The sequence below is a fragment of the Pelodiscus sinensis genome, chromosome 28, assembly GCF_052426305.1.
Source record: "Pelodiscus sinensis isolate ZL-2025 chromosome 28, ASM5242630v1, whole genome shotgun sequence".
NCBI lineage: Eukaryota > Metazoa > Chordata > Testudines > Trionychidae > Pelodiscus > Pelodiscus sinensis.
The window spans coordinates 16,762,686-16,786,895 of record NC_143079.1 but is presented as its reverse complement, the minus strand read 5'-3'; the positions used below and the strand labels follow the sequence as shown (position 1 = coordinate 16,786,895).

The window sequence follows — 24,210 nt, the reverse complement described above, 5'->3', positions numbered from 1 at the left end:
GAAATTAGGTTATTCCTGGGTACTTTCTATCTTCGCTATGATGGTTTTTATACAGCATTACAATGCTGCTCATCTTCCTGAAATCAGCCAGGGGGATTGCAAGTCTGTTTTATTAAAATATATTTGTAACACATTTTAAAGATGTAGCCATGAGAGCACTAGCAGAGACCTAAGTCATCTGGTTATCTCCTGAGCAGTTCAGAAGTAATGCAAGCTTCCCCTCCATTGTCCTCCCAATTGGGCCTTCCTGTATTTAGGAATGCTCATCTGAGAAGGGTAGCTAGTGTCTCTGAATCAGTCCTCTTGACCACTCCTTAGGTCAGTGTTTCTTAAACTGTGTTCTGTGGCACACCGGTGTGCTGCGGAGAACAACAGAGTTCAAAATGGCCGCCCTTAAAGGGGCAGGTGACCTTTTTTTTTTGCTCAATAACTTTCCCCCGATCCCTTTCCTCCCAACTTTTTTTTTTTTTTTTGCTCAACAAAAAAATCCTTGGTGTTCCTCATAAAAAGTTTGGTGTTCCTTGGTCTTAAAAAGTTTAAGAAATACTGCCATAGGTGCTATGTGGACACTTCCAAAAAGGATGCCTGTAGTAGCAGCTGTGGTGGTGATCCATGCAATATGGATGCCTGTCCTTACCCCCTAAGGCTCAGCGTGTCTGATTTTATTTGCGCAGAGCTTGTCACTGATGACCTCATGGGTTCATTGATCATCGATTCCCAAGTCAGAAGGGAGCATTGTGATCATCTAGTCCAGTGACGGGCAGCCTAGGCTAGTGAGTGGGCTGTGTGAGTAGCCTCCTTCATCTCAGGGGGCTGCAAAATTGTCAGAACTGAGACGGTCTCCCGGGATAGGGTAGTTTTGCTGGCTGCGCTCATGTACCTAGAATTTGCAGGGTGCCGACTGATCCAGAGCAGCACTTCGACTGGATGCAGAAGGAACACAGGGCTCTCTCAATCGTGTGTGTAATCAGCACACACTCACTTCATGTGCCTTTGCTTTATGTACATGTCACCTTAGTAATACTGGTCGGGAAAAATTATGCTGAGAGAAAGCAGCGGAATCTGGCAACCCTGCACGTGGGCAATGGTAACAAAATGTCCTGTGGGCCACACACAGAGCTTGTGGCCCTCAGGAAACAGGTTGCCCACCACTGATGTAATCTGAGCTTCTCCATACCATGAGTCATAGCACTTCCCCAAAACCACTCATCAACAAGGGTTCAGACTCATACAGCTGTGTACATTGGGGTAACTGCACCTGAAGGCAGTGGAATTATATCAGCATTAATCCAGTGTCAGATCAGAGTCAGGTTTTAGATGCATGCTGATGCTGACAGTGTGCAGAGTTGGTAGGTGATACACCTGGCTCAGGAGGCAGTTCATGGTTCCCAATGTCATCAGATGGTCCAGAGATGTATATACAGAGCACATCACAGGATACTGACAATACCAGGGTGTGTGAATGAGACCTCTGACAAGGGGCACAGTCAGGGAAATAACCCAATTTCTTCCCTGACAGACTGTAGCTTTCTATAGAAGACCCATCAAACACCTACAGATCTAGGGACAGACTCCACTCATGTACATATCTGCTTTACTGCCACTGACTCTGACTCTGTACACTCTGTGGGTGGTGGTGCACTCAAGAACACTCATCTTCTACTACTTAAAAATGTACACACCTTAATCTGGGACAATGCTTGTTATTTGCTCTAAGTAGCTTGTGAACGTTGTAACTAATACTTGTAGTTTTTCATAATGCAAGCTTGACCCCTGAGGTACAGTGCCTTTTCTTTAAACCCGTGTACTGTGAACTTGATTTCAAACATTAGCGTTAGTGTGAGGGAGTGAGAGGAGGGCCTGGCAGTGCAGGCGCTAAGCAAGGCCTTTTTGCCCAATTAGCCCCGCCCCGTTTTACCTGCAGCCAAGGCCAGGCCTGGAGGGAGAATAAAAGGAGGGAACATAGCTCAGTTAGGGGCTGACCAGAAAAGAGGCAGGAGAAGGTTCTGCCATCTGCCAGAGCTATTTGCTGGGTCGTACGCAGGAGGACGCAACCTTCCAGGCCCTCCTCCTGGCGCAAAGGGGGAGAACCAGAAAGAAATCCCCACTGAGGAGAGGGACATTGGACTCTTGGGGCCAGGCCCCAAGTTGAAGGAATAGATTCTGGTAAGCGTCTAGAAGTCCTACACCCCGGGCCCCCAGCTAACACCGGGACCTAACCACTAGGCCATCCCACTGCCCAGGAGAGCCGGCCACAGTTAGTAAGATTATTGCACTGAATAATCCCTGGATGGGATTGAGAATGGGCTAGAGAAACTTCTGCTTCTAGGGCATTGTCCAGCCCTGCTGGAAGCCATTTTCTCACGTAGCGGGGTAATGATCTGATCTCTGACGTATCTCGTTATGTTGGCTTCTTTTTTTCTAGCCATCTTTACTTTTTCCCTTGAAGGAGGAGACCCGTGTTTTGAATCGCAAGGTTGTGCTGATACTGGAATCCTGGGCCCGTCTGGCATTTACCTGTGTGGCAACAGCTCAGGTTGCTAAGCTTAGCCATTGGCTGGGCAGGAGCCCTGTTGCTTTGGGTTTTTAATTCACTGTTCTCTTTATCAGTCTGTTTACTTTTGTTTTTAGAAATGCATCATTTCATGCTTTCCCTGGTTTGATTTCTCCTCCGGCCTCCAACTGTTAAATAAAGGGATTGTGCCTGACTCCTCCCCATCCCCCATCAGAGCTTGGTAAAAAAGAATATTGGATGAAAGTTAAAACACTGAGCTTGTGTCATGACCCCACGGCTGCCGTATTCTGCTCTTCATTCTCAGCCTCGCTGCAGAAATAATGAAAGAGGACCTATGTATTGATATAGACCTAAATCCAAGGACAGCTGGAGACCCAGGTTTGATTTTGCTTTATTAGAACTGCAGCAGCCTACATAACAGCACGAGAGCTTTAAGGAAGTGCAAGGGCAGTAAAAGTACAAACTCAGGTATACAGTCAGTTCAGATTAAGATGACCATATACATGCGGATTAATTATTTTAAAACACTTTTGTCACACACACACACACACACACACACACACACACACACACACACGCTTTTTTCTGTTTTAGCATCCGAAATTAACATTGCATAACAGATTGCAAGCCAGCATGCCATGAGCAACATAACCAGGAATGTCTAAATCAAAGATCCAGTGTAATAATGTCTGAATTAATAGAGGCAACCGGTTTTTATGTCTTTAGGTGTTTGAGTGGCCCAAGGAATTGGAAATATGTAGGCAGACTTCCATATCTACATTTTCAGGTCAGTGACAATGTGTGTCAGTGGTGATAACTACATATAATTAACATTTGGAGGCTGTTCCATGCCAGGTGTAAAACAAGCAACAGGTCTCAGTTAGAGACGGTTGAGAATTTTCCACTGAAACATTTTTTAATAAAAATTTCCAATTTGTCAATAATAAAACTGTTTGTAAAACAGGGACAGTTTCAATGAATTTCCCAATTTGAGTTTTTGGGGGGCAAAAAAAAGTTTCAAAATAGTTAAAATGAAAAGTTTGAGTTGAAATGACTTTTTGGTTACAAATGTTGTAAATGTAGTCCAAATCGGGTTTAAAAAGTTCAAAGTGAAAAAAACCCCCACTTAAGCTGTGTCTAGACTGGCAAGTTTTTCTGCTTTTGCGGAAAACTTACCAGCTGTCTACACTGGCTGCTTGAATTTCCACAAGAACACTGACTTCCTACTGTCTGAAATCAGTGCTTCTTGAGGAAATACTGTGCTACTCCCGTTCGGGCAAAAGTCCTTTTGCGCAAAGCTTTTGCACAAAAGGGCCAGTGTAGACAGCTCAGATTTGTTTCGCGCAAAAAAGCCCTGATTGTGAAAATGGTGATCGGGGCTTTTTTGCGCAAAAGCGCGTCTAGATTGTCACAGACGCTTTTCCGCAAAAAGTGCTTTTGCGGAATAGCATCCGTGCCAATCTAGATGCTCTTTTCCGCAAATGCTTTTAACGGAAAACTTTTCCGTTAAAAGCATTTGCGGAAAATCATGCCAGTCTAGACGTAGCCTTAGAATTTATCTACGCAAAATGTTTCAATTGACCTGAACTGTATTTTTTGGTTTGTCAATTCATGGTAATTTTCAAGATTTTGAAACAAAAAACAGGACTATATAGCACTTTAAAGACTAACAAGATATTAGTCTTTAAAGTGCTACATAGTCTTGTTTTTTGTTTCAGCTAGACTAGACTAACATGGCTACATCTCTATTACTTTCCAAGATTTTTATTTTTTTGGTCCTGATTTGGGATAGGAAAATTTTTCAAAATCTTGGAATTTTCAAGATCAATTCCCACCCAATACTGATGCCAGGCCAGGTTCTAATATACTGCTGTGTCCATTACAAATCCTACCAATTAAATTGTGCCTCCTGGTGGCACCCTCAACAGAGAACCTGAGGAGTGAGTGGTGAACAAATTACCTTCTTGCCCTGCCAGCAATATTTTCAGAGTAGTGTTGAAGCACACTGGCACAACCAGCTGGGGACATTTTCTCAGGCTGTACCTCCTCTCTGGATCAATAATAATATATAAAGAGCAACCAGACAGCTGATACAGAACCCCCCAAGGGTAGGGAGGTGGGCTCAGCTCTGGAGTGGCCCAGGGGATAGGGCATTCGTCTAGGCTATGTCTACACTGGCAGTTTCTTGCACAAGAATGGCTGCTCTTGCGTGAGCATCCACATTGCCCAACCACTCCTACGCAAGAGAAAATTTACAGTACAGCATGTAAGAGAGCTTGCACTTGTGAGAAAAGAGCATAGCTCTTGCACAAGAATCTCTGCCACGTGACCACACCACTCTTGCACAAAAGCACATCACGTACATGGCAGTGTGGATGTGTTCTTGCGCAAGAACCTGCCAGTGTAGACATAGCCCTAGAGAGCACAGGATCATGTGTTCAAGTCTTGGCTGCCATAGGAGCAGTTAGACAGGCCGCTGCAGGGATGGACCAGCCCCCTGCATTCGTAAGACAGGGGGTAGACCCTGGAGTGGCCCAGGGCAGTGCTTCTCAACCAGTGGTATAAGTACCCTTAGGGGGTACTCAAGAGAATTCTGGGGGGAGTATATCAGCTCAACTGAAATTTGGAGGAAACTGGGTTTTTTTTAAAAAAGTTTTACAGCATTTTATTATTTTTTACTTTTTTACACCCAAATATTTCTTCACCCACCTGGCTACAATTAAGTTGTTTAAACAAATGTGTTGCAACGGTTAAAAAAATTGTGTGTGAAAACTGTAGGTACTGAGGGTACTTATCATTTTTTTTTTTTTGGAAAAAGGAATATTTTATAAAAAAAAGTTGAGAAACACTGGCCATGGGGATAGGGCATTTGCCACATGCCCAAGACTAGAGCCTGTACCCCTACCCCAGCCTGGTGAAAGTGAATGAGATTCGGGGAGGAAGGGCAACAGAGCAAGTAGGGTGAGGCCTTGGAGAAGGGGTGGAGGAGGGGCAGGGCCCCAGAGAAGGGGGGAAGGAAGCCAGGCAAGGGTATTTGGGTTGGGGGTAGATCTTACATTGCACTTAATTTGAAAAAGTGATCTTGTGGTTAAAAAGGTTGGAAACCCCTGTCCTAAATGGTAAGGGCCACCAAATTTGCTAGGCAGCTTCCTCATCTCCAAACTTAAAGCAAGGTCAGGGTTTGGTTGTGCCAGGACAATGGGGTGTGCCTAGAATTCTACTGTGTCTCATAAAATGGAAAGGGAGGGGGTCTGGTAGAAGGGACGGTTATACTGTAGAATGACCACAGGGGAGCAGCACGGGTCCAGAGGGGGGATCTGGACAGCTATAACCCCATTGGGCCAATAGGGGGCAGAGGTGGAGAAAGCAACAGCTATCTACTATATATTTCAGAGTTTGCCCATTTGTGTGTCTGTGTGTGCGCCCTCTGCCCCAGCTATGTCCATTGCAGCCGTAGCAGCCATGAACAGACACCAGAGTTGCTGCAGTGAGAAGAGGTCTGGGGTTGTCCTCTGTCCCCAGAGCTGCCCACACACTGAACCACTCCTCCCCAGCCCCACCCCAGAGCATTGATGTAAATGAAGAAAAACAAAATGTATTTGAATTAAGAACATGATGTCTGTCTGTCTGTCCCTTCTGTCTCAGCCTCTCTAGCCTTCACATTTATGGAGCCACAGTGATTGAAGTATCAAGCTGCTGACTTCACTGAGGAGTTTTGTCTCTAACACCCCCTGCGAGACTGAGCCTACATTGTGTGTCTGAATAGATGAATGCATCAAGGGCAGTTTTAGTCTGCTTTGGAGGGAAGCACAATAGCACTGAAATAAGAGGGGAGGTGATTCATTTAGTTGTATACTGCTTGTTTTGTGAAAGAAAAGCTAGGCAGATGGAATGTTTTATTCTTTTATTAGTGGATCATAGTTTGCAGGATGATCAGGAGAGGCTGATTATGGGGAACAATGAAATCGATCCCAATTTAATAATGTTCCTTGCGGCTTACAACAAATGAAAGCACGTGGGGAATAATAAGCCCATTCCAAGCAATGGCACTGCCACAGTCATGTCTAAATACTGATATTTCCGCAGACGGAAATGCCCAAAATGCCGAGGATTCCTGCCTTGGCACAGCCGCCAGCTCTTAGGGCACCTAAACAGGAAACATGGAGAGAAACACAACGTCAGTGACTATTCTCCAAAGTCCAGCAAGAAATGTACAAGTATGGGACTTGGCTCCCCGCCAGGGCTCGGTCCAACACACATCTGAGACTCCCGTTGATTTGTGCAGGAGGTAGACCAGACTCTTATGGTGCAACTCAAATGGGGGGAGGAAGGAAGGGATGCAAATTCAGCTTTAAGCCGCCTTTCCATATTTCTGGTCCTGGGCCAGTTGTGTCAAGCCAGTGCTTTGGCATAAGTTAGACCTGCTATAGCCATTACAATCCAGGGATCACTGGAGGACAAGGGAGTCTTGCCAGCAGCACGATGTAATGTAGGAGCAGCAATAGGGGCTCCAGAAAGTGCTGCCTTTGTCTACCTTGCAAGATAGATCCTGGCCACCAAACCAGCAAATCAATTCATTATTAAGAGTCACTTTAACACAGATGAGCCCAAGCTGTCATTTTATATTTGGCAAGAAAGAGGGGACAATACAGTGATTAGTGTATTAGCTCTGGACATGGGAGATTGGGTTTAATTCCCTGCTCTGCCAGAAACTTCCTGTGTGACCTTGGGCAAGTCACTTAGTATAGAATGCTCAAAAGGAATTATGCTGATTTCTTTTGAGTGTTCTTCTCTTAGCTTCTCCCTGCCTCAGTTACCCATTGATGAAATGGGATTAATAACACTTACCTATCTCCCACGAAACTATCCTACCGATCGTGGGGCGCTCACATACTACTGCTCACACAAGAGCCATTGACAGGATTATGAAAAGCAGCTCTTTTAAGACTCAATCCCTTTAGTTTCATTCTTGGTACTCACCTTCAACTCTGTGAACCCTGTAGATAGGCACATCTCTGCAGAGTTTCTCAATGGGTTTACCAAAGAGAAGCCACTCCTTGAATTCAGCAATTATAGAATCACTAGGTTCATATTGCACCCACAGATTTCTTTCAGAAAATATCTTCTTCATCATCTAAAAGGAGAAAGTAATAAAATACAGTTACAATATTTCTTATTTTTCTGTAACATCCTTGTTCACTAAAGAGTAATTCTGTACACAGCAAAATGAATTGCATTACTAAAATACTTAATAAGCATTAATAATAATATAGAACAGCCATGTAGTTTTATACTTGAGCAGCTTTCCCTTTGTTTTCTGCTTGTTTTTAAAGTTCTCTAAGGTGCCCCAGAACTGCTCTTTGTTTTCTCTGTTTATACTCCCAGCCTGTACAGGTAATTTTGCTAGGAACTTGTTACTGGTCACCTGTTATTTGAGAGGCTGAATACTGAAATCAGTTGGATCTTAATGCTCTAGCTGTAATTTTCTTCTGTACCCTGGAAGCTGCACTCTGTGCCAGAAGCTTGAGTTCTATCCCAGGTCCCGCTATAGGCTTTGACTCCTGCTGCTAACCAGAGTTAAAAACTGAGATGCTGTGTCCTCACTGCTATTTTAACCAGCGTTAGCTAACTCAAGAAGAAGAAGAAGACATCTCGCCCTCCTTTTTTTTTGGCCTTCATATAAGCCTCCCTTGAAATTGTAACTTGTCATGTCTCTGTTTTGTTATCACCAGTCTAAAAAGAAAAACTCCTAAGAACAGTGCGTACTCCCGTGGCACGGCCCTTTACTTCCATCACATCACCTCTCTAATGTGATTTGCTTGTGTACAGTACATAATACTCTGGAGAATTACCTGTTTCTCATACGCAAGACGTCCAAGTTCTTCTATCTCTGGGATATAGCCTTTCTCCATTTTTAATACAAAGCAGGCCCTCCGGGAAAACAGTCTGGTTGCAATGTATCCCTGTGATACACAAGAGCAGGTTTGTAATTTGAAAATACTTACTGCCATCCAATTGTTAATTCTCTTGGCACAATGGGCCAGTTTCTGCTGTCAGATACAGTGGTGTCAGTTCCGAGTGACCTGATGCACTTCAGTTGAGTTACTCTGCATTTACACCACTGTAACTAGGATCAGAATTTACATCTCCATGTTTCTGCCTTCTACAGTTCTAAGGGCAATTTCTATATTTTCCTGTCTTCGTTATGGATTTCTGTAGAACGGACATACGAACAAACCAAAGAGATAGGTGTCTAAAACAGGCATCTGTTAAGGTTATTCATGAGGAGGAAAAAGATGTATTAAGCTAAATTTCTTTGTTTAAAAAGAAAAAAATGCATAGAGATAATTTAAGTCAAGACAGATTCTTGTTTTCACTTACACGATTGTAGTCAAAAATAGTGTCAGAGGAGCACATCCCAGCATGCACATGGATATCGACAATATTATGTTCACTGCTGATAGTCACGGTTTGTTGGACATAATCATTGTTATTCCCAGGGAGGCTATAGATCTGAGTACAAAACACAAAGCATGTCATAGAGTCACCTTTTACACTCATCTGAGAAGTGCATAAAAGACAGGTAAAACGCTGTTGTTAAGTCCAGGGTTAATGAAGTTAAAGAACTACTAGGGAACTGTGCCCCCTGCTCACTAGGCTTGCCAACTGCCCTCTCTCTGGGGCAGGGTGTCTGGCCAGGGAGAGGGAGCAGGAGTAGGCTGGAGGTAGGTGTCTGGCCAGGGGGGAGAGGGCAGGAGCAGGCTGGGAGGTGTGGGGTCTTGGTGGAATGACTGGAAGATAGCTAATGTAACGCCAATATTTAAAAAGGGCTCTAGAGGCGATCCCAGCAATTACAGACTGGTAAGTCTAACGCCAATACCAGGCAAATTAGTTGAAACAATAGTAAAGAATAAAATTGTCAGACACATAGAAGAACATAATTTGTTGGGCAAAAATCAACATAGTTTCTGTAAAGGGCAATCATGTCTTCCTAATCTATTAGGGTATGTCTACACTAGCCCCCTAGTTCGAACTAGGGTGGCTAATGTAGGCATTCGAACTTACAAATGAAGCCCAGGATTTAAATATCCTGGGCTTCATTTGCGTGTTCCTGGGCGGGCGCCATTTTTAAATCCCTTAGTTTGAACTGACTGCCCGCGGCTACACGTAACAGTCAGAAGTTAATCTGAACTAAGTCCTTAGTTCGGATTAACTGTTACTCCTCCTGCAATGAGGTTTAACAGTTAATCCAAACTAAGGACTTAGTTCGGATTAACTTCTGACTGCCGTGTGTAGCCGCGGGCAGTCAGTTCGAACTAAGGGGATTTAAAAATGGCGCCCGCCCGGGAACATGCAAATGAAGCCCGGGATATTTAAATCCTGGGCTTCATTTGCAAGTTCGAATGCCTACATTAGCCACCCTAGTTCGATCTAGGGAGCTAGTGTAGACATACCCTTAGAGTTCTTTGAAGGGGTCAACAAACATGTGGACAAGGGGGATCCAGTAGATATAGTATACTTAGATTTCCAGAAAGCCTTTGACAAGTTCCCTCACCAAAGGCTGTTGTGTAAATTAAATTGTCATGGGAGAAGAGGGAAGATCCTTTCATGGACTGAGAACCGGTTAAAAGACAAGAAACAAAGGGTAGGAATAAATGGTAAATTTTCAGATTGGAGAGGGGTAACTAGTGGTGCTCTCTAAAGGTCAGTCCTAGGACCATTCCTATTCAACTTATTCATAAATGATCTGGAGAAAGGGGTAAATAGTGAGGTGGCAAAGTTTGCAGACGATACTAAACTGCTCAAGGTAGTTAAGACCAAAGCAGACTGAGGAGAACTTCAAAAAGATCTCACAAAACTAAGTGATTGGGCAACAAAATGGCAAATGAAATTTAATGTGGATAAATGTAAAGTAATGCACATTGGAAAAAATAACCCCAACTATACATATAATATGATGGGGGCTAATTTAGCTACAACTAATCAGGAAAGAGATCTTGAAGTCATTGTGGATAGTTCTCTGAAGATGTCCATGCAGTGTGCAGTGGCAGTCAAAAAAGCAAATAGGATGTTAGGAATCATTTAAAAAGGGATAGAGAATAAGACAGAGAATATCTTATTGCCCTTATATAAATCCATGGTACGCCCACATCTTGAATACTGCGTACAGATGTGGTCTACTCATCTCAAAAAAGATATGCTGGCATTAGAAAAGGTTCAGAAAAGGGCAACTAAAATGATTAGGAGTTTGGAACCAGTCCCATATGAGGAGAGATTAAAGAGACTAGGACTTTTCAGCTTAGAAAAGAGGAGACAAAGGGGGGATATGATAGAGGTATATAAAATCATGAGTGGTGTGGAGAGGGTGAATAAAGAAAAGTTATTTACTTGTTCCAATAATATAAGAACTAGAGGACACCAAATGAAATTAATGGCTAGTAGGTTTAAAACTAATAAAAGAAAGTTCTTCTTTACACAGCGCATAGTCAACCTGTGGAACTCCTTGCCAGAGGAGACTGTGAAGGCTAGGACTATAACAGAGTTTACAAAAGAGCTAGATAAATTTATGGAGTTTAGGTCCATAAAAAGCTATTAACCAGGGGGTAAGGAGTGATGTCCTTGGCCTCTATTTGTCAAAGGCTGGATATGGATGGCAGGAGACAAATCACTTGATCATTGTCTTTGGTCCATCCCCTTTGGGGCATGTGGCACTGGCCACTGTCGGCAGACAGGATGCTGGGCTAGATGGACGTTTGGTCTGACCCCGTATGGCCATTCTTATGTTCTTATGTTTTTATGTTCTTATATGCTTGGTCGGGGAATGGGGTAGCATGGGGGAAGGGCAGAGCTTGCAGGCCAGAACGAAGCCTTTCCCAGCCAGCTGGGCCAGATTGTGCAATCTTTCTGGCAGGGACTAGCCCATGGACTGGGAGTTTGAGACCTCTGTTCTGGGGGATTGTGCTTGCCTAGGAAGCAGTGGACTCGCAGATAACTGTGTGAGGAATAACCCTGAACTGATTTGATGGGATGGAAGGAGGTGACTTCACAGATCTGCTCCTTCTTTGGGGCCTTTTCTAATGGTCCTTACTTAGGCAAGTGTCAGTAGGAGCTTTTTCGGAGCAATGACTGCAGCACTGGCTCCTTAATTTATAGGATTTTCTGGTTTGGCGAAGAATATATTTCCTTCGTGCTCAGCGATAAACATTTTCTTAACTTTTTCAGTGCTTTTCTTCCAGGTTATACCACTTCTCTAGGGACCTAATGCATTGCAAATGAACACTGGACAATACAAAGCTCTGGCAGTCTACTTACTTCATATGAAGAAGCTTGAGTCCAGAAGACTCCCAGCACAGCAATTACTATAGCCTGAAAAAGAAATAATAGCTTTCAGATGCAATAGAAACACTAAAAACCATCGAGACACATGGACTGCATTCAGGCCAAAACTCAGCCTGCAGGATTAATGACTCGAGGGAAGCTGTTTCATTCTTGAGACTTGAACATTTATCTATTTTGCATTGTATGCAGATTATCTGAAAATGATTACATTTGCCAATTGTAAGTTTCTCTTGGATAAGTTTCGCTTGAATCACTGTGAAATTTTATAAAGATGACTTAATCTTAAAGGGAACAGAAGAAGGAATTTAAAACAATTCTTGCTTAAGATTTGTTTACTTCTGTATTACTGTATATAAAGATAAAGCTAGCTGGCTGTCATCTTTCTGATATATTTGATACTTGTGTTTTTGCCATAGAAATTTTAGAATCCCAAACCTACTCTGCCATAATTTTATTGGAGGGCCTGTTGGTGCTCCAACTCAGCTCTCATACCTCAGCTGAAGAGAATGAGGTATTTAACAAACACATTCTTCCTCCAAAGTCTTAGTCATTGACATTAAATGTCCATTAACAAAAACAAGGACAATTTTTAGGTGGTTAGACTAAAAATCCCTTCCCCTTTCCATTGGAACTAGAAGCATGTTGATCCCCCACAAAATTTGAGATGTTTATATCTGGTTGTTGATGATTCCCTAATTGTCCACTGCACAATTTCTTGCACTTGCCTCTGATGAATCTGGTGTCAATAACTGTCAGAGACATGGTACAAACAATGACCACAGATCAGATGTAATATGGCATTCCCTAGATTCCCATACTTGGTTGAGGCCTACATTTACTAGATAAAATATTACAAAGTCCAGTCCAAAATCTAACTTTAAAAAATGAAGTTTGCTAAATATTTTTAGTAATTTGAAACATTTCTCACACTTTTGCCTGTGTAAAATTTTTTGTAATTTCAGTTATCTTAAATTATTCCATTCAGAAAGTAACAGGCAATACTTTTTCTTTGGAGAAGTTACATTTTTCTTGTTAGTCAGAAATTACAATAATTGCTGCCAAAGTATTTCTTGATTCCTCTAAAAAAATATCAAAAATTTGCAGTGAAAACATGCTTAAGTTTGGGCTCAATCCTATATCCTTTTCCAATGCATGATTCCTAGTGGTTTCAAGGGGATTTTTGTAGTGCAAAGAAAGCTGGACCAAATAATGAAATATAATTATTCTTCTTGTCCTCTCAAATCAATGCTAACTTTACTGAACACACTTCTAGTAAAAAAGAATTAAGATTTTTGTACAAATAGTATCTTTAAAAATAATTACAATTACAATAAAAGACAAAGATACTCACAACTGTATTCATTTTTCCTTCAGATAAGAACAAGAAGTTGTGGATGAAATGGAAAAAAACTGCCGAGACCTCTAACTTTTATATCTTGCTATAGGTGTGGGAAACAGTTGACAGAAATATGCGTTGTGACTCGAGCAATCCCGTATCTGCATGCCACACCATGGTAAATGGCTTTATCTGAATTTTGGGCCTGGACAGATAACTTGATTCTGATAGGATGTAAGTGCTTTAGTCCACCCTGAAAAGATTAAAATTGCTCACTTCGCAAATATCTATTATTTACTAATTAACTCTCCAGAGTATACAAATGCTAGTTTTCATTTGTAATACACAAAGGTTTAACTTGTAAAGTTTTCTTCATTAGCAGACGTGAATATAAGGAATGACTCTACTGCTCTTTCCTACTTTTTACATTTTCCTGTCTGTATCTCCATCCGCAGACATCCACATAGCTTAATAGTGAACCTGGACAGTTATTATATATATTTATATAAGACACACACACATATTAGAGTATCTGTCTGTGTGTGTGTGTCTGCAAAAACTCCTACTACACTGTGAGAGCTAGGGTCACCAAATTTGGGATGCAGCTTCCTCTTCTCCTAACTTAAAGCAAGGTCGGGGTTTGATTGTGCCAGGAGAACCAGAAGCCCCAGAAAAGGGACTGTTTTCCATAACATGCAAAGGGAGGGGCTGTTGTTTGGAGGGATTTAATACTGAGATTGGCCACTGTGGGCAGTGAGCCCAAGGGAGAGCTTCCTGCAGAGTGTCTACTGTGGGCAGCTGCATCAGCAAGGGAGCGGCCAGCAGGCCTAGGGCTCTGCCATCTTGTCTGCTAGCACACCAAGTAAGTAAGAGCCCTGGGGCAGGGGGAAAGAAAATGCCCCTGGCAGCTGATGAAGAGGGAGCTAGTTGGGGGAAGAGAAGAGGCCCCTGGTGTCAGGGGGAGGTTAGAGGGAGAGAAAAGACCCAGATGGGACCCCCTACCCTGATCCTCTCCTCATCAATCACAACCCTCACTCTTGTATCCTCCACCCCCAGCCTCTCCCACACACCAGCCCTTTGCCCTGAATGACCCAGGCAATGCTGGGCAAGTCTGTTAGTATCCATAGAATGGCAACCCACAAGCACTGGCTAAATACCAATTATAGGTCAAAGTCAAGGTTCCCCCAAGCCACTGGCTCCTCAGACTGGCATGGTTAATTCATATTAGTTTTATAGCAAACAGTACACTTGCGGCTTCTTGCACCAGAGATATGCAAATGAGGCTAAGCATGGACTATCGCAGAGCCTCATTTGCATACCTAATGAGCCACCATTTTTGCAGAAGAGGCTCTTGCGCCAGAAGGAGCTGACTACACTGCCCCTTGTTGTGCAACAAAAACCCTCTTGTGCAATGCCGTTCTTCCTGAAAAGTAATTGGCGTAACAGCATTGCACAAGAGGGTTTTTCTTGCGCAAGAAGGGGCAGTGTAGACAGCTCCTTCTGGCGCAAGAGCCTCTTCTACAAAAATGGTGGCTCATTAGGTATGCAAATGAGGCTCAGCAATATTCCACGCTTAGCCGCATTTGCATATTTCTGGCACCAGAAGCCGCGAGTGTAGACATAGCCAAGGGGATTATGTGGCCAGCACCCTTATCCTGCCTTCCACGGGGCAGCCTCAGTGCTGGCTGTGTCCTGTCCAGTCCCATTGCTCCCGGGGGGGGGGGGGCAGGGCTTGAACCCAACACCCTGCCCTATCCCCTAGGCCATGCCACAAGCCACCCCACCACCTTAACTTTAGGGCATCCCTTATCCCGCCTATTTATCAATTATAGAATCATAGAATACTAGGACTGGAAGGGACCTCGAGAGGTCATCAAGTCCAGTCCCCTGCCCTCATGGCAGGACCAAATACTGTCTAGACCATCCCTGATAGACATTTATCTAACCTGCTCTTAAATATACACAGATGGAGATTCCACAACCTCCCTGGGCAATTTATTCCAGTGTTTAACTACCCTGACAGTTAGGAACTTTTTCCTAATGTCCAACCTAAACCTCCCTTGCTGCAGTTTAAGCCCATTGCTTCTTGTTCTATCCTCAGAGGCCAAGATGAACAAGTTTTCTCCTTCCTCCTTATGACGCCCTTTTAGATACCTGAAAACGGCTATCATGTCCTCCCTCAATCTTCTCTTTTCTAAACTATACAAATCCAATTCCTTCAGCCTTCCCTCATAGGTCATGTTCTCTAGACCTTTGATCATTCTCGTTGCTCTTCTCTGGACCCTCTCCAATTTCTCCACATCTTTCTTGAAATGCGGTGCCCAGAACTGAACACAATACTCCAATTGAGGCCTAACCAGCTCAGAGGAGAGCGGAAGAATGACTTCTCATGTCTTGCTCACAACACACCTGTTAATGCATCCCAGAATCATGTTTGCTTTCTTTGCAGCAGCATCACACTGCTGACTCATATTCAATTTGTGGTCCTCTATAACCCCTAGATCCCTTTCTGCCGTATTCCTTCCCAGACCGTCGCTTCCCATTCTGTATGTATGAAACTGATTGTTCCTTCCTAAGTGGAGCACTTTGCATTTGACTTTATTAAACTTCATCCTATTTACCTCAGACCATTTCTCCAATTTGTCCAGATGTAGCTGGGTAAACTGGAAGTGGGCATTTAGTGGGAGACTGAGTGAACCAAACCCCTACACCTTGTGGGACTGGAGAGGAGCATCTTAATTTCCCGAATACTGCACCTCACAGTTTTGTCTACTGTCTCCAAAACAGCCTCCTTAAAATTACCGAAGTAATAATAATAATACAATACTGATGATTCATTAAATGCACAAATTGGATAAATGGATGCAGAAACTGAAGCACATAGAGGACATGTGAATTGCCAAAGGTCAAAGAGTGAACCACTGGAAAAGTGGAGAATAGAATCCAGGTCTCTTGGTTCTCAGTTCTGACTGTTCTTTATTTCAGCTAGATCTCTGTGCCACCCTTACAGTGTGGCCTTATTGTGAAAAAATGTCTTTGTAAAAACAGGTAAGTTCCATCTATGATCTTTTAATGATTCCATATCAGCTAGCACAGGTGAAAATAGCATAATTACCTTTTCTTTGCCTTTGGGCACTAGCAGTGGAAGAAAACTCCATATGTAAACACACAGTTCTGCCATTGCTAATACCATATTAGTACAAAGGGTGGAGCTGTGTGTGTGTTTGGGTGGGTGTGGGGGAAGAAAAGGGTGAGAGTTTTGGACTTTACTCATTTACAGAGCTGCATGAGGGAGAGAGAGAGAAAAATAAAGCAGTGTCTCCAATTATTTCAGAAAAAAAAATTGACCAACTAATTATAATTAGGCTGTGGTTATGTCTACACTCCAAAGAAAAGTCAGAAAAAGATACGCAAATTTCGAACCTTAATTTGCATATCTTTTCCCACTTTTCTTCCGAAAGAGGCTTTTCTGACGTTTGGCTGTCTACACGGGGCCAAATGTTAGAAAAAACCCTCCTTCGGAACCAGGGGCAGATGATAGTTTTGCGGGGCCCCGGGCAGTGTAATTCCGCGGGGCCTCCCCTTTGCCACGGCGCATGCGCAGGGCTTTCTGAAGCGCGGGGCCCGGGGTGGCCGCCCCGTTCACCCTGCCCTATATCCGCCCCTGCTCGGAACATCCCTTCTTCCTCATAGAATGAGATTTACAGGGATGCTAAAAAAACGCATCTGCTTTTCCAAAAAAAAATCTGATTTTTTTTGTCGGAAACGCAAATGTGGTCCTTGGATTTTCCGGGATACCTCTGCTTTCTGGGCCGTGTCTCAGGCTCTGCTCTCTGGGCCGTGTCTCAGGCTCTGCTCTCTGGGCCGTGTCTCAAGCTCTGTGGCTGCAGCTCTCTTTTCAGCATGGCTCTCTTTCTGGGCTGTGCCTCTGGCTCTCTCTCACTGGCATGGCTCTGCTTTCCAGTTCCGCTTGGGCCCCTGCTCTCACCTTGTCTCTGCCCCACTCCATATGACCTTGGCAAATCCAACTTACACAGAGGATGGGACATCCCCTGGCCTCCTGACTCCTTCATTGGCCTCCCTACTCTGTCAATCAGGCTGACCTGGCTCACTGGCATCTCCCCTTGTCTCAGTCTCAGGGCCCTGATTTCTCATTGACACTTCCCCTTCCTTTAGGTACTGGGTGCTAACTAACCAAACACTCCCACTGAGTTTTAGTAAGAGGCCAACAGTCCCCTACATACTGTCTAGTTTCTAACTATGGGTATGTCTACACTACAACGTTAATTCGAACTAACTTAGTTTGAATTAGTTAATTCGAACTAAGCTAATTCAAACTAACGCATCCAGACTAAAAAACTAGTTTGAATTAGCGTTTTGCTAATTCGAACTAGCATGTCCACATTAAGTGGACCCTGAACTGGGCTTAAGGATGGCCGGAAGTAGTGCCGGCAGGGCATCAGAGGAGGACTAAGAGCGTGGAGATGCTGTCTCAGGCTAGCCGAGCGCTGTGCTTAAAGGGTCCTGACCCCCACCCCGGACAGACAGTTCTCAGGGGTGCCCTGCTTGCAAAGAAGTTCTGGCTTGGAGTGCCCTGAGTGCCCACACTGGGCACATCACACCACTCGGCCATCAGCCCGGCTGCACTTGCCGCAGGCTGCCATCTGGGGAGAGGAGGCAATTGGGGGGCTGCAGGAGAGCTTCCACCCCCAGAAGCCCACAGAGCCAGCCCAGTCCTCCCCATCGGGGGCTCGTGCCCCATTCCTCCCTCACCTCCTTCCACTTACCCTTCCCTAGCCCCTCTTCTTGATGTACAAAATAAAGATAACGTGTCTTCCAAAATGGAATCTGTCTTTATTGAACAAAACTGGGGGAGACTGGGAAAAGGAGGTGGGAGAGGGGAAGAGAGAGGCTGGGAGAGGGGAGGGCAACTAAAAGGATCAGGGGTTGGGAACAGGTCCCATATGAAGAGAGGCTAAAGAGACTGGGACTTTTCAGCTTAGAAAAGAGGAGACGGAGGGGGACAGGATAGAGGTCTCTAAAAGCAGGAGTTGGGTGGAGAGGGTGCATACAGAAAAGTTCTTCATTAGTTCCCATAAAGAAGGACTAGAGGACACCAAAGGAAAGGAATGGGTAGCAGGCTTCAAACTAGTAACAGAAAGTTGTTCTTCACAAAGCAAAGAGTCAACCTGTGGAACTCCTTGCTGCAGGAGGCTGTGAAGGCTAGTACTAGAACAGAGTTTAAAGGGAAGTGAGATCAAGTCATGGAGGTTGGGTCCATGGAGTGCTATTAGCCAGGGGGTAGGAATGGTTTCCCTGGCCAAGGTTTGTGGAAGGCTGTAGAGGGATGGCACGAGACAAATGGCTTGGTCACTGTCTTCGGTCCATCCCCTCCAGGGTCCCTAGGGTTGGCCGCTGTCGGCAGACAGGCTACTGGGCTAGATGGACCTTTGGTCTGACCCAGGACGGCCATTGTAAGCCCTGGGCTCAGGGTCGGGGGTCTCAGTGGACCCCCTTGATTCTCTTGCACACCTGCTCCTGGGTGGCCAGGCTGGCAGCTGTCCTGCCCTAGCCGGCCACTTTCCTGTGCCTAGTGCGGAGATCGTGGGCGAGGTCCACGATGTCTGCACTAGCCCAGGCGGGTGCCCGCCTCTTGCGGTCCCGGGCAAGCTCCCGGGAGCCGCCAGCCTGGTCCCGGGAAGAGGAGGAGGGCTGGGGTGCATCGGGTGGGTGGCTCGATACGTGCCAGGTGCAGGGTCTGCTGGCTGGGTGCTGGCAGGCTTGCACCTGGCACGGGCACCATAGCCAGCCTGTGCCCCTTTAAGGGGTCCGGTGCCGGGAGGGGGGCAGAAGAGTTTCCCTGGTGTTGGCCAGAGTTGCCACCAGGGAAAGCTGGGGAGGGCTAGCCTCCCACTAGTTCGAATTAAGGGGCTACACAGCCCTTAATTCGAACTAGCTAGTTCGAACTAGGCTTAATCCTCGTGCAATGAGGTTTTCCTAGTTCGAACTAAGCGCTCCGCTAGTTCGAATTAAGTTCGAACTAGTGGAGCGCTAGTGTAGCGCCTATGAAAGTTAATTCGAACTAACATCCTTTAGTTTGAATTAACGTTGTAGTGTAGACGTACCCTATCTGTGCACCATAATTCATTTCATTCTGCATATTCCTCCTAGCACAAATAACTTGCTACTTGGGGGGAATATAGTCCCCATTTATTCTATGCACAGTGCATCCCGAAAGCACCAATGGGAGATTTTCAGTGAGAATGTAAACCTCTTTTAATTGTCTACTTGCTATGTTCACTAAAGCTAGGTAAATGATTAAACACCGAAGACCATAAAATTGCTTCCAGTCCATGTGCAGTGCTTCCTATAATGTTAATCCTTGTGTAACATGAAAGCAGCATAAACTAAAGATGGCAAAACTGAGTATCACTTAGCAAACCTGAACTTTTGCTCATCTCTAGTCCAGGACCCCTGGATCTGACCATTACTGTACCAGAGAATTTGCCAAACCACAGGAGGTCAATAGTGTCTAATAGCATTACCAAAACTTCTACTGCTTACTGGATTCTTAGCCCTGGGCTACACCCTTTATTTCAAAATAACAAGCATAGCATCCATACTACTGAGCCCATTATTTCAAAATAAGGGACTGGTTATTTCAAAATAATAATTCCTGCTTTCCACAAGGAATAACCCTTATTTTGAAATCATTATTTCAAAACAGCTGTACTGCGGATGCTCCACTGCTGCTATTTCAAAATAATTACTCCCCAGAGTCATTCAAAGTAATTACTTCCCAGTGGATCCCAGGGCTCTAAGTTGAGGTAGCACATCCACATTAAGGAAGCCTTGGACTAATTTTAAGGCTTCCCTGTAATATCGACATGCTATTTCAAAATAGTTATTTCAGGAGTTATTATTTCGAAATAATTTCCTAGGCTATGTCTATACTGTGCCCATTTGGGGCAAGAAATATGCAAATGAGGCAAAGCGTGGAATATTGCCATGCCTCATTTGCATAATTAATTAGGCTCCTTTTTTGTGCATGAGGCTTTTGCACAAAAAAGGAGTCGTCTGTACAGCTCCTTTTTGCGCAAAACCCCCTCTTGTGCAAGAGCTGTTCTTCCTGAAAAAAATGCAGAACGGCTCTTGTGCAAGAGGGGTTTTTTTGCACAAAAAGGCGCATGTAGACAGCTACTGCTAAACCTCATTTTATGAGGAATAAGGGTTATTTTCAGAGAAGGATTTTCTCTTGAAATAACGCATCTACACAGCGTGTTTTATTTCGAAATAGCGCTATTTCAAAATAATGTCATAACACGATTATGGAAATGAAGTGAGGGATATTTAAATCCCAGCTTCATTTGCAATTTCAAATGTCTTCATTTGCATCCCTTTATCAAAAGAGGGTGGAAGTGTAGACATACCCTGAGGGATTTGGGCTTATTTAGTCTGCAGAAGAGAAGAATGAGGGGGGATTTGATAGCAGCCCAACTATCTGAAGGGAGGTTCCAAAGAGGAAGGAGAGAGGCTGTTCTTAGTGGTAACAGGTGGCAGAACAAGGAGCAATGGTCTCATGTTGCAATGGTGGAGGTCTAGGTTGGATATTAGAAAAAACTATTTCAGTAGGAGGCTGGTGAAGCACTGGGATGGGTTCCCTAGGGAGGTGGTGGAATCTTCATCCTAGAGGTTTTTAAGTCCCTGCTTGACAAATCTCTGGCTAGGATGATTTAGTTGGGGTTTAGTTGGGGTTGGTCCTGCTTTGGGCATGGGGTTGGTCTCGTTGGAAAGAAAAATTTCTAAAATTGTAGATAGAGGTTTTTTTCTAATTGTCAAATTTCTTTCATTTCAACCCTGCAGAAGCAGACTAATAATACATGAAATACCAGGTTAAAAAAACTCAAATGAACAAAATGTTTAGAAATTGCCCCTTGTGAATGAATCATAGAATCATAGAGCTGGAAAAGACCTCAGAAGGTCATCAAGTCCAGCCCTCTGCTCTAGGCAGGACCAATCCCAGGTAAATCAACCCAGCAAGGGCTTTGTCAAGCCGAGACTTAAACACCTCTAGGGATATAGACTCCACTACTTCCCTAGGGAATCCATTCCAGTGCTTCACTAGTGAAATAGTTTTTTCTAATATCCAACCTGGACCTCTCCCGCCTCAGCTTGAGACCATTGCTCCTTGTTCTGCCATCCATCACTACTGAGAACAGCCTCTCTCCATCCTCTTTGGAACCTGCCTTCAGGAAGTTGAAGGCTATTATCAAATCCCACCTCACTCTTCGCTTCTGCAGACTAACCAGACCTAACTCCCTCAGCCTCTCCTCATAGGTCATATGCTCCAGCCCCCTAATCATTTTGGTTGCCCTCCGCTGGACCCTCTCCAATGCATCCACATCCTTTTTGTAGTGGGGGCCCCAGAACTGGACACAATACTCCAGATGTGGCCTCAGCGGAGCCAGATAAAGGGGACTAATGACATCTCTGGATCTGCTGGCAATGCTCCTCTTAATGCAACCTAATATGCCATTAGCATTCTTGGCTAAAAGGGCATGGTGTTGACTCATATCCAGCTTTTCATCCACTGTAACCCCCAGGTCTTTTTCTGCAGAACTACTACTTAGCTGGTTGGTCCCCAGCCTGTAACAATGCTTGGGATTCTTCCGTCCCAAGTGCAGGACTCTACACTTGTCCTTGTTGAACCTCATCAGATTTCTTGTGGCCCAATCCTCCAATTTGTCTAAGTCACTCTGGACCCTATCTCTGCCCTCAAGCGTATCTACCTCTCCCCCTAGCTTAGCGTCATCTGCAAACTTGCCGAGGGCACAATCCATCCCCTCATCCAGGTCATTAATAAAGATATTGAACAAAACCGGTCCTAGAACCGAACCTTGGGGCACTCCGCTAGAAACCGACCTCCATCCTGACAAAGAGCCATTGATCAGTGCCCGCTGGGCCTGGCTTTCTAGCCAGCTTTCTATCCAACTTACCGTCTATTTATCCAGTCCATATTCCCTTAACTTGCTGGCAAGAATATTGTGGGAGACCGTATCAAAAGCCTTGCTAAAGTCAAGGTATATCACATCCACTGACTTTCCCATGTCCACCGAGCCAGTTACCTCATCATAGAAGCTAATCAGATTGGTCAGGCATGACTTGCCCTTTGTGAATCCATGCTGACTATTCCTAATCACTTTCCTCTCTTCCAACTGCCTCAGAATGGATTCCTTAAGGATCCCTTCCATGATTTTTCCAGGAACCGAGGTAAGCCTATAGTTCCCTGGATCGTGCTTCTTCCCTTTTTTGAAGATGGGCACTACATTTGCCTTTTTCCAGTCATCCGGGATCTCTCCCGATCTCCACGACTTTTCAAAGACAATGGCCAAAGGCTCCTCAATGACATTTACCAACTCCCTCAGTACCCTCGGATGCATTAAGTCTGGACCCATGGATTTGTGTATGTTTAGCTTTTCTAAATAGTTCCTAACCTGTTCTTCACCCACCACGGGCTGTCCATCTTCATCCCTTCTTGTGTCACTTAGCGCATTAGTCCGGGAGCCGACCTTGTCCGTGAATACAGAGGCAAAGAAAGCATTGAGTACTTCAGCTTTCCCCACATCATCTGTCACTAGGGCACGACTCTCATCCAGTAGGGGCTCCACACCCTCTCTGATCACCTTCTTCTTGTTAACATGCCTGTAGAAACCTTTCTTGTTATCCTTCACATCCTTTGCCAGTCGCAATTCCAATTGCGCTTTCGCCTTCCTGATAACCCCCCGGCATTCTTGAGCTATACATTTAAACCCCTCCTTGATAATTTGTCCAAGTTTCCACTTTTTGTAAGCTTCCTTTTTGTGCTTAAGTTCACCAAGGATATCCCCCGTAAGCCAATTCGGTCTCCTACCATGTTTGTCTCTCTTGCTACGCATCGGGATGGTATCTTTCTGTGCCTTCAATAAGGCTTCGTTAAACTACTGCCAGCTGTCCTGGACTCCTTTCCCCTTCATGTTAGCATGCCAGGGGATTCTACTCATCAGATCTCTGAGGGAGTCAAAATCTGCTTTTCTGAAGTCCAAGGTGTTTATTTTACTACTCTCTTTTCTTTCTTTGGTCAGGATCCTGAAATCTACCATCTCATGATCACTGCTTCCCAGGTTGTCACCCACCTCTACTTCCCCTATTAGTTCCTCCCTGTTTGTGGGCAGAAGGTCAAGGTGCGCACAGCCCCTGGTCGGATCCTTCAGCACCTGTGTCAAGAAGTTATCCCCAACATTCTCCAAAAACTTCCTGGATTGCCTGTGTACTGCCATATTGGTTTCCCAACAGATATCAGGGTGAACCAGGGCCTGCAATCTGGAAGCTTCTCTCAGTTGTCCGAAGAAAGCCTCATCTTCCTGATTCAGTGGCCTGTAGTACATTTCTTGATATGTTCCTGATAAATGTTGGTTTCACCCAAAAGAGATAAGAGCTGTATGCCACCACCTGAAAAACTAACAACACATGACCTTTGCATTCAGATACTATGCCTCCACTGAACTTTCCCTTCCACTTCAAGCAAATAACGTGTAGCTGACAAAATGTATTTCTCAGTCAGTACTTGGGGACACATTCACTGGAGGAACTGGAGTGCAGCACAGTGGGAGAAAGGGGGCCCAAAGGATCAGGTTGTGAATCCCTGATGCTGGGGTTAGCTCACTGTCCTAAAATATTTTGGTACCTATCATGCTATCTGCCAGCTGAGGATTGCATGAGTTTTATAGCCATGTTCTCTCTGGCCTTGTCAGGGACAGTGTGGGGCTGAATAAAAGAGCTGAGGGGGAAATGGTAAGGGTTATTTTTGTCTCCCCTCCTCCCTCCGGCAACTTTTACTTTTAGCTACAAATCTAAATCACAAATATTTTGATTTGGAAATATGGGGTCATAACGCTTTGTGCTCCCATTTTTCTTTAAGAGGTAGGGTCCCTTTCCCATGACGGACCAAAGGTGAGTAAGAATATTTATTCCCTCTCTATTT

At 44.5% G+C, this 24,210-nt stretch overlaps 1 protein-coding gene across 1 annotated transcript; it reads right to left on the bottom strand.

The window, feature by feature from the left end:
• Positions 1–6,344: 6,344 nt before the first annotated feature.
• Positions 6,345–14,449, bottom strand: GKN2 (gastrokine 2). The gene is made up of 6 exons (XM_006119110.5): positions 13,206–14,449; positions 11,828–11,881; positions 8,897–9,028; positions 8,368–8,478; positions 7,496–7,649; positions 6,345–6,662 (listed from the first exon to the last, which is right to left on the bottom strand). The coding sequence occupies exons 1-6, from the start codon at positions 13,215–13,217 to the stop codon at positions 6,580–6,582; spliced, it is 546 nt and encodes a 181-aa protein (XP_006119172.3). The 5' UTR covers positions 13,218–14,449; the 3' UTR covers positions 6,345–6,579.
• Between the last annotated feature and the right edge of the window lie 9,761 nt (positions 14,450–24,210).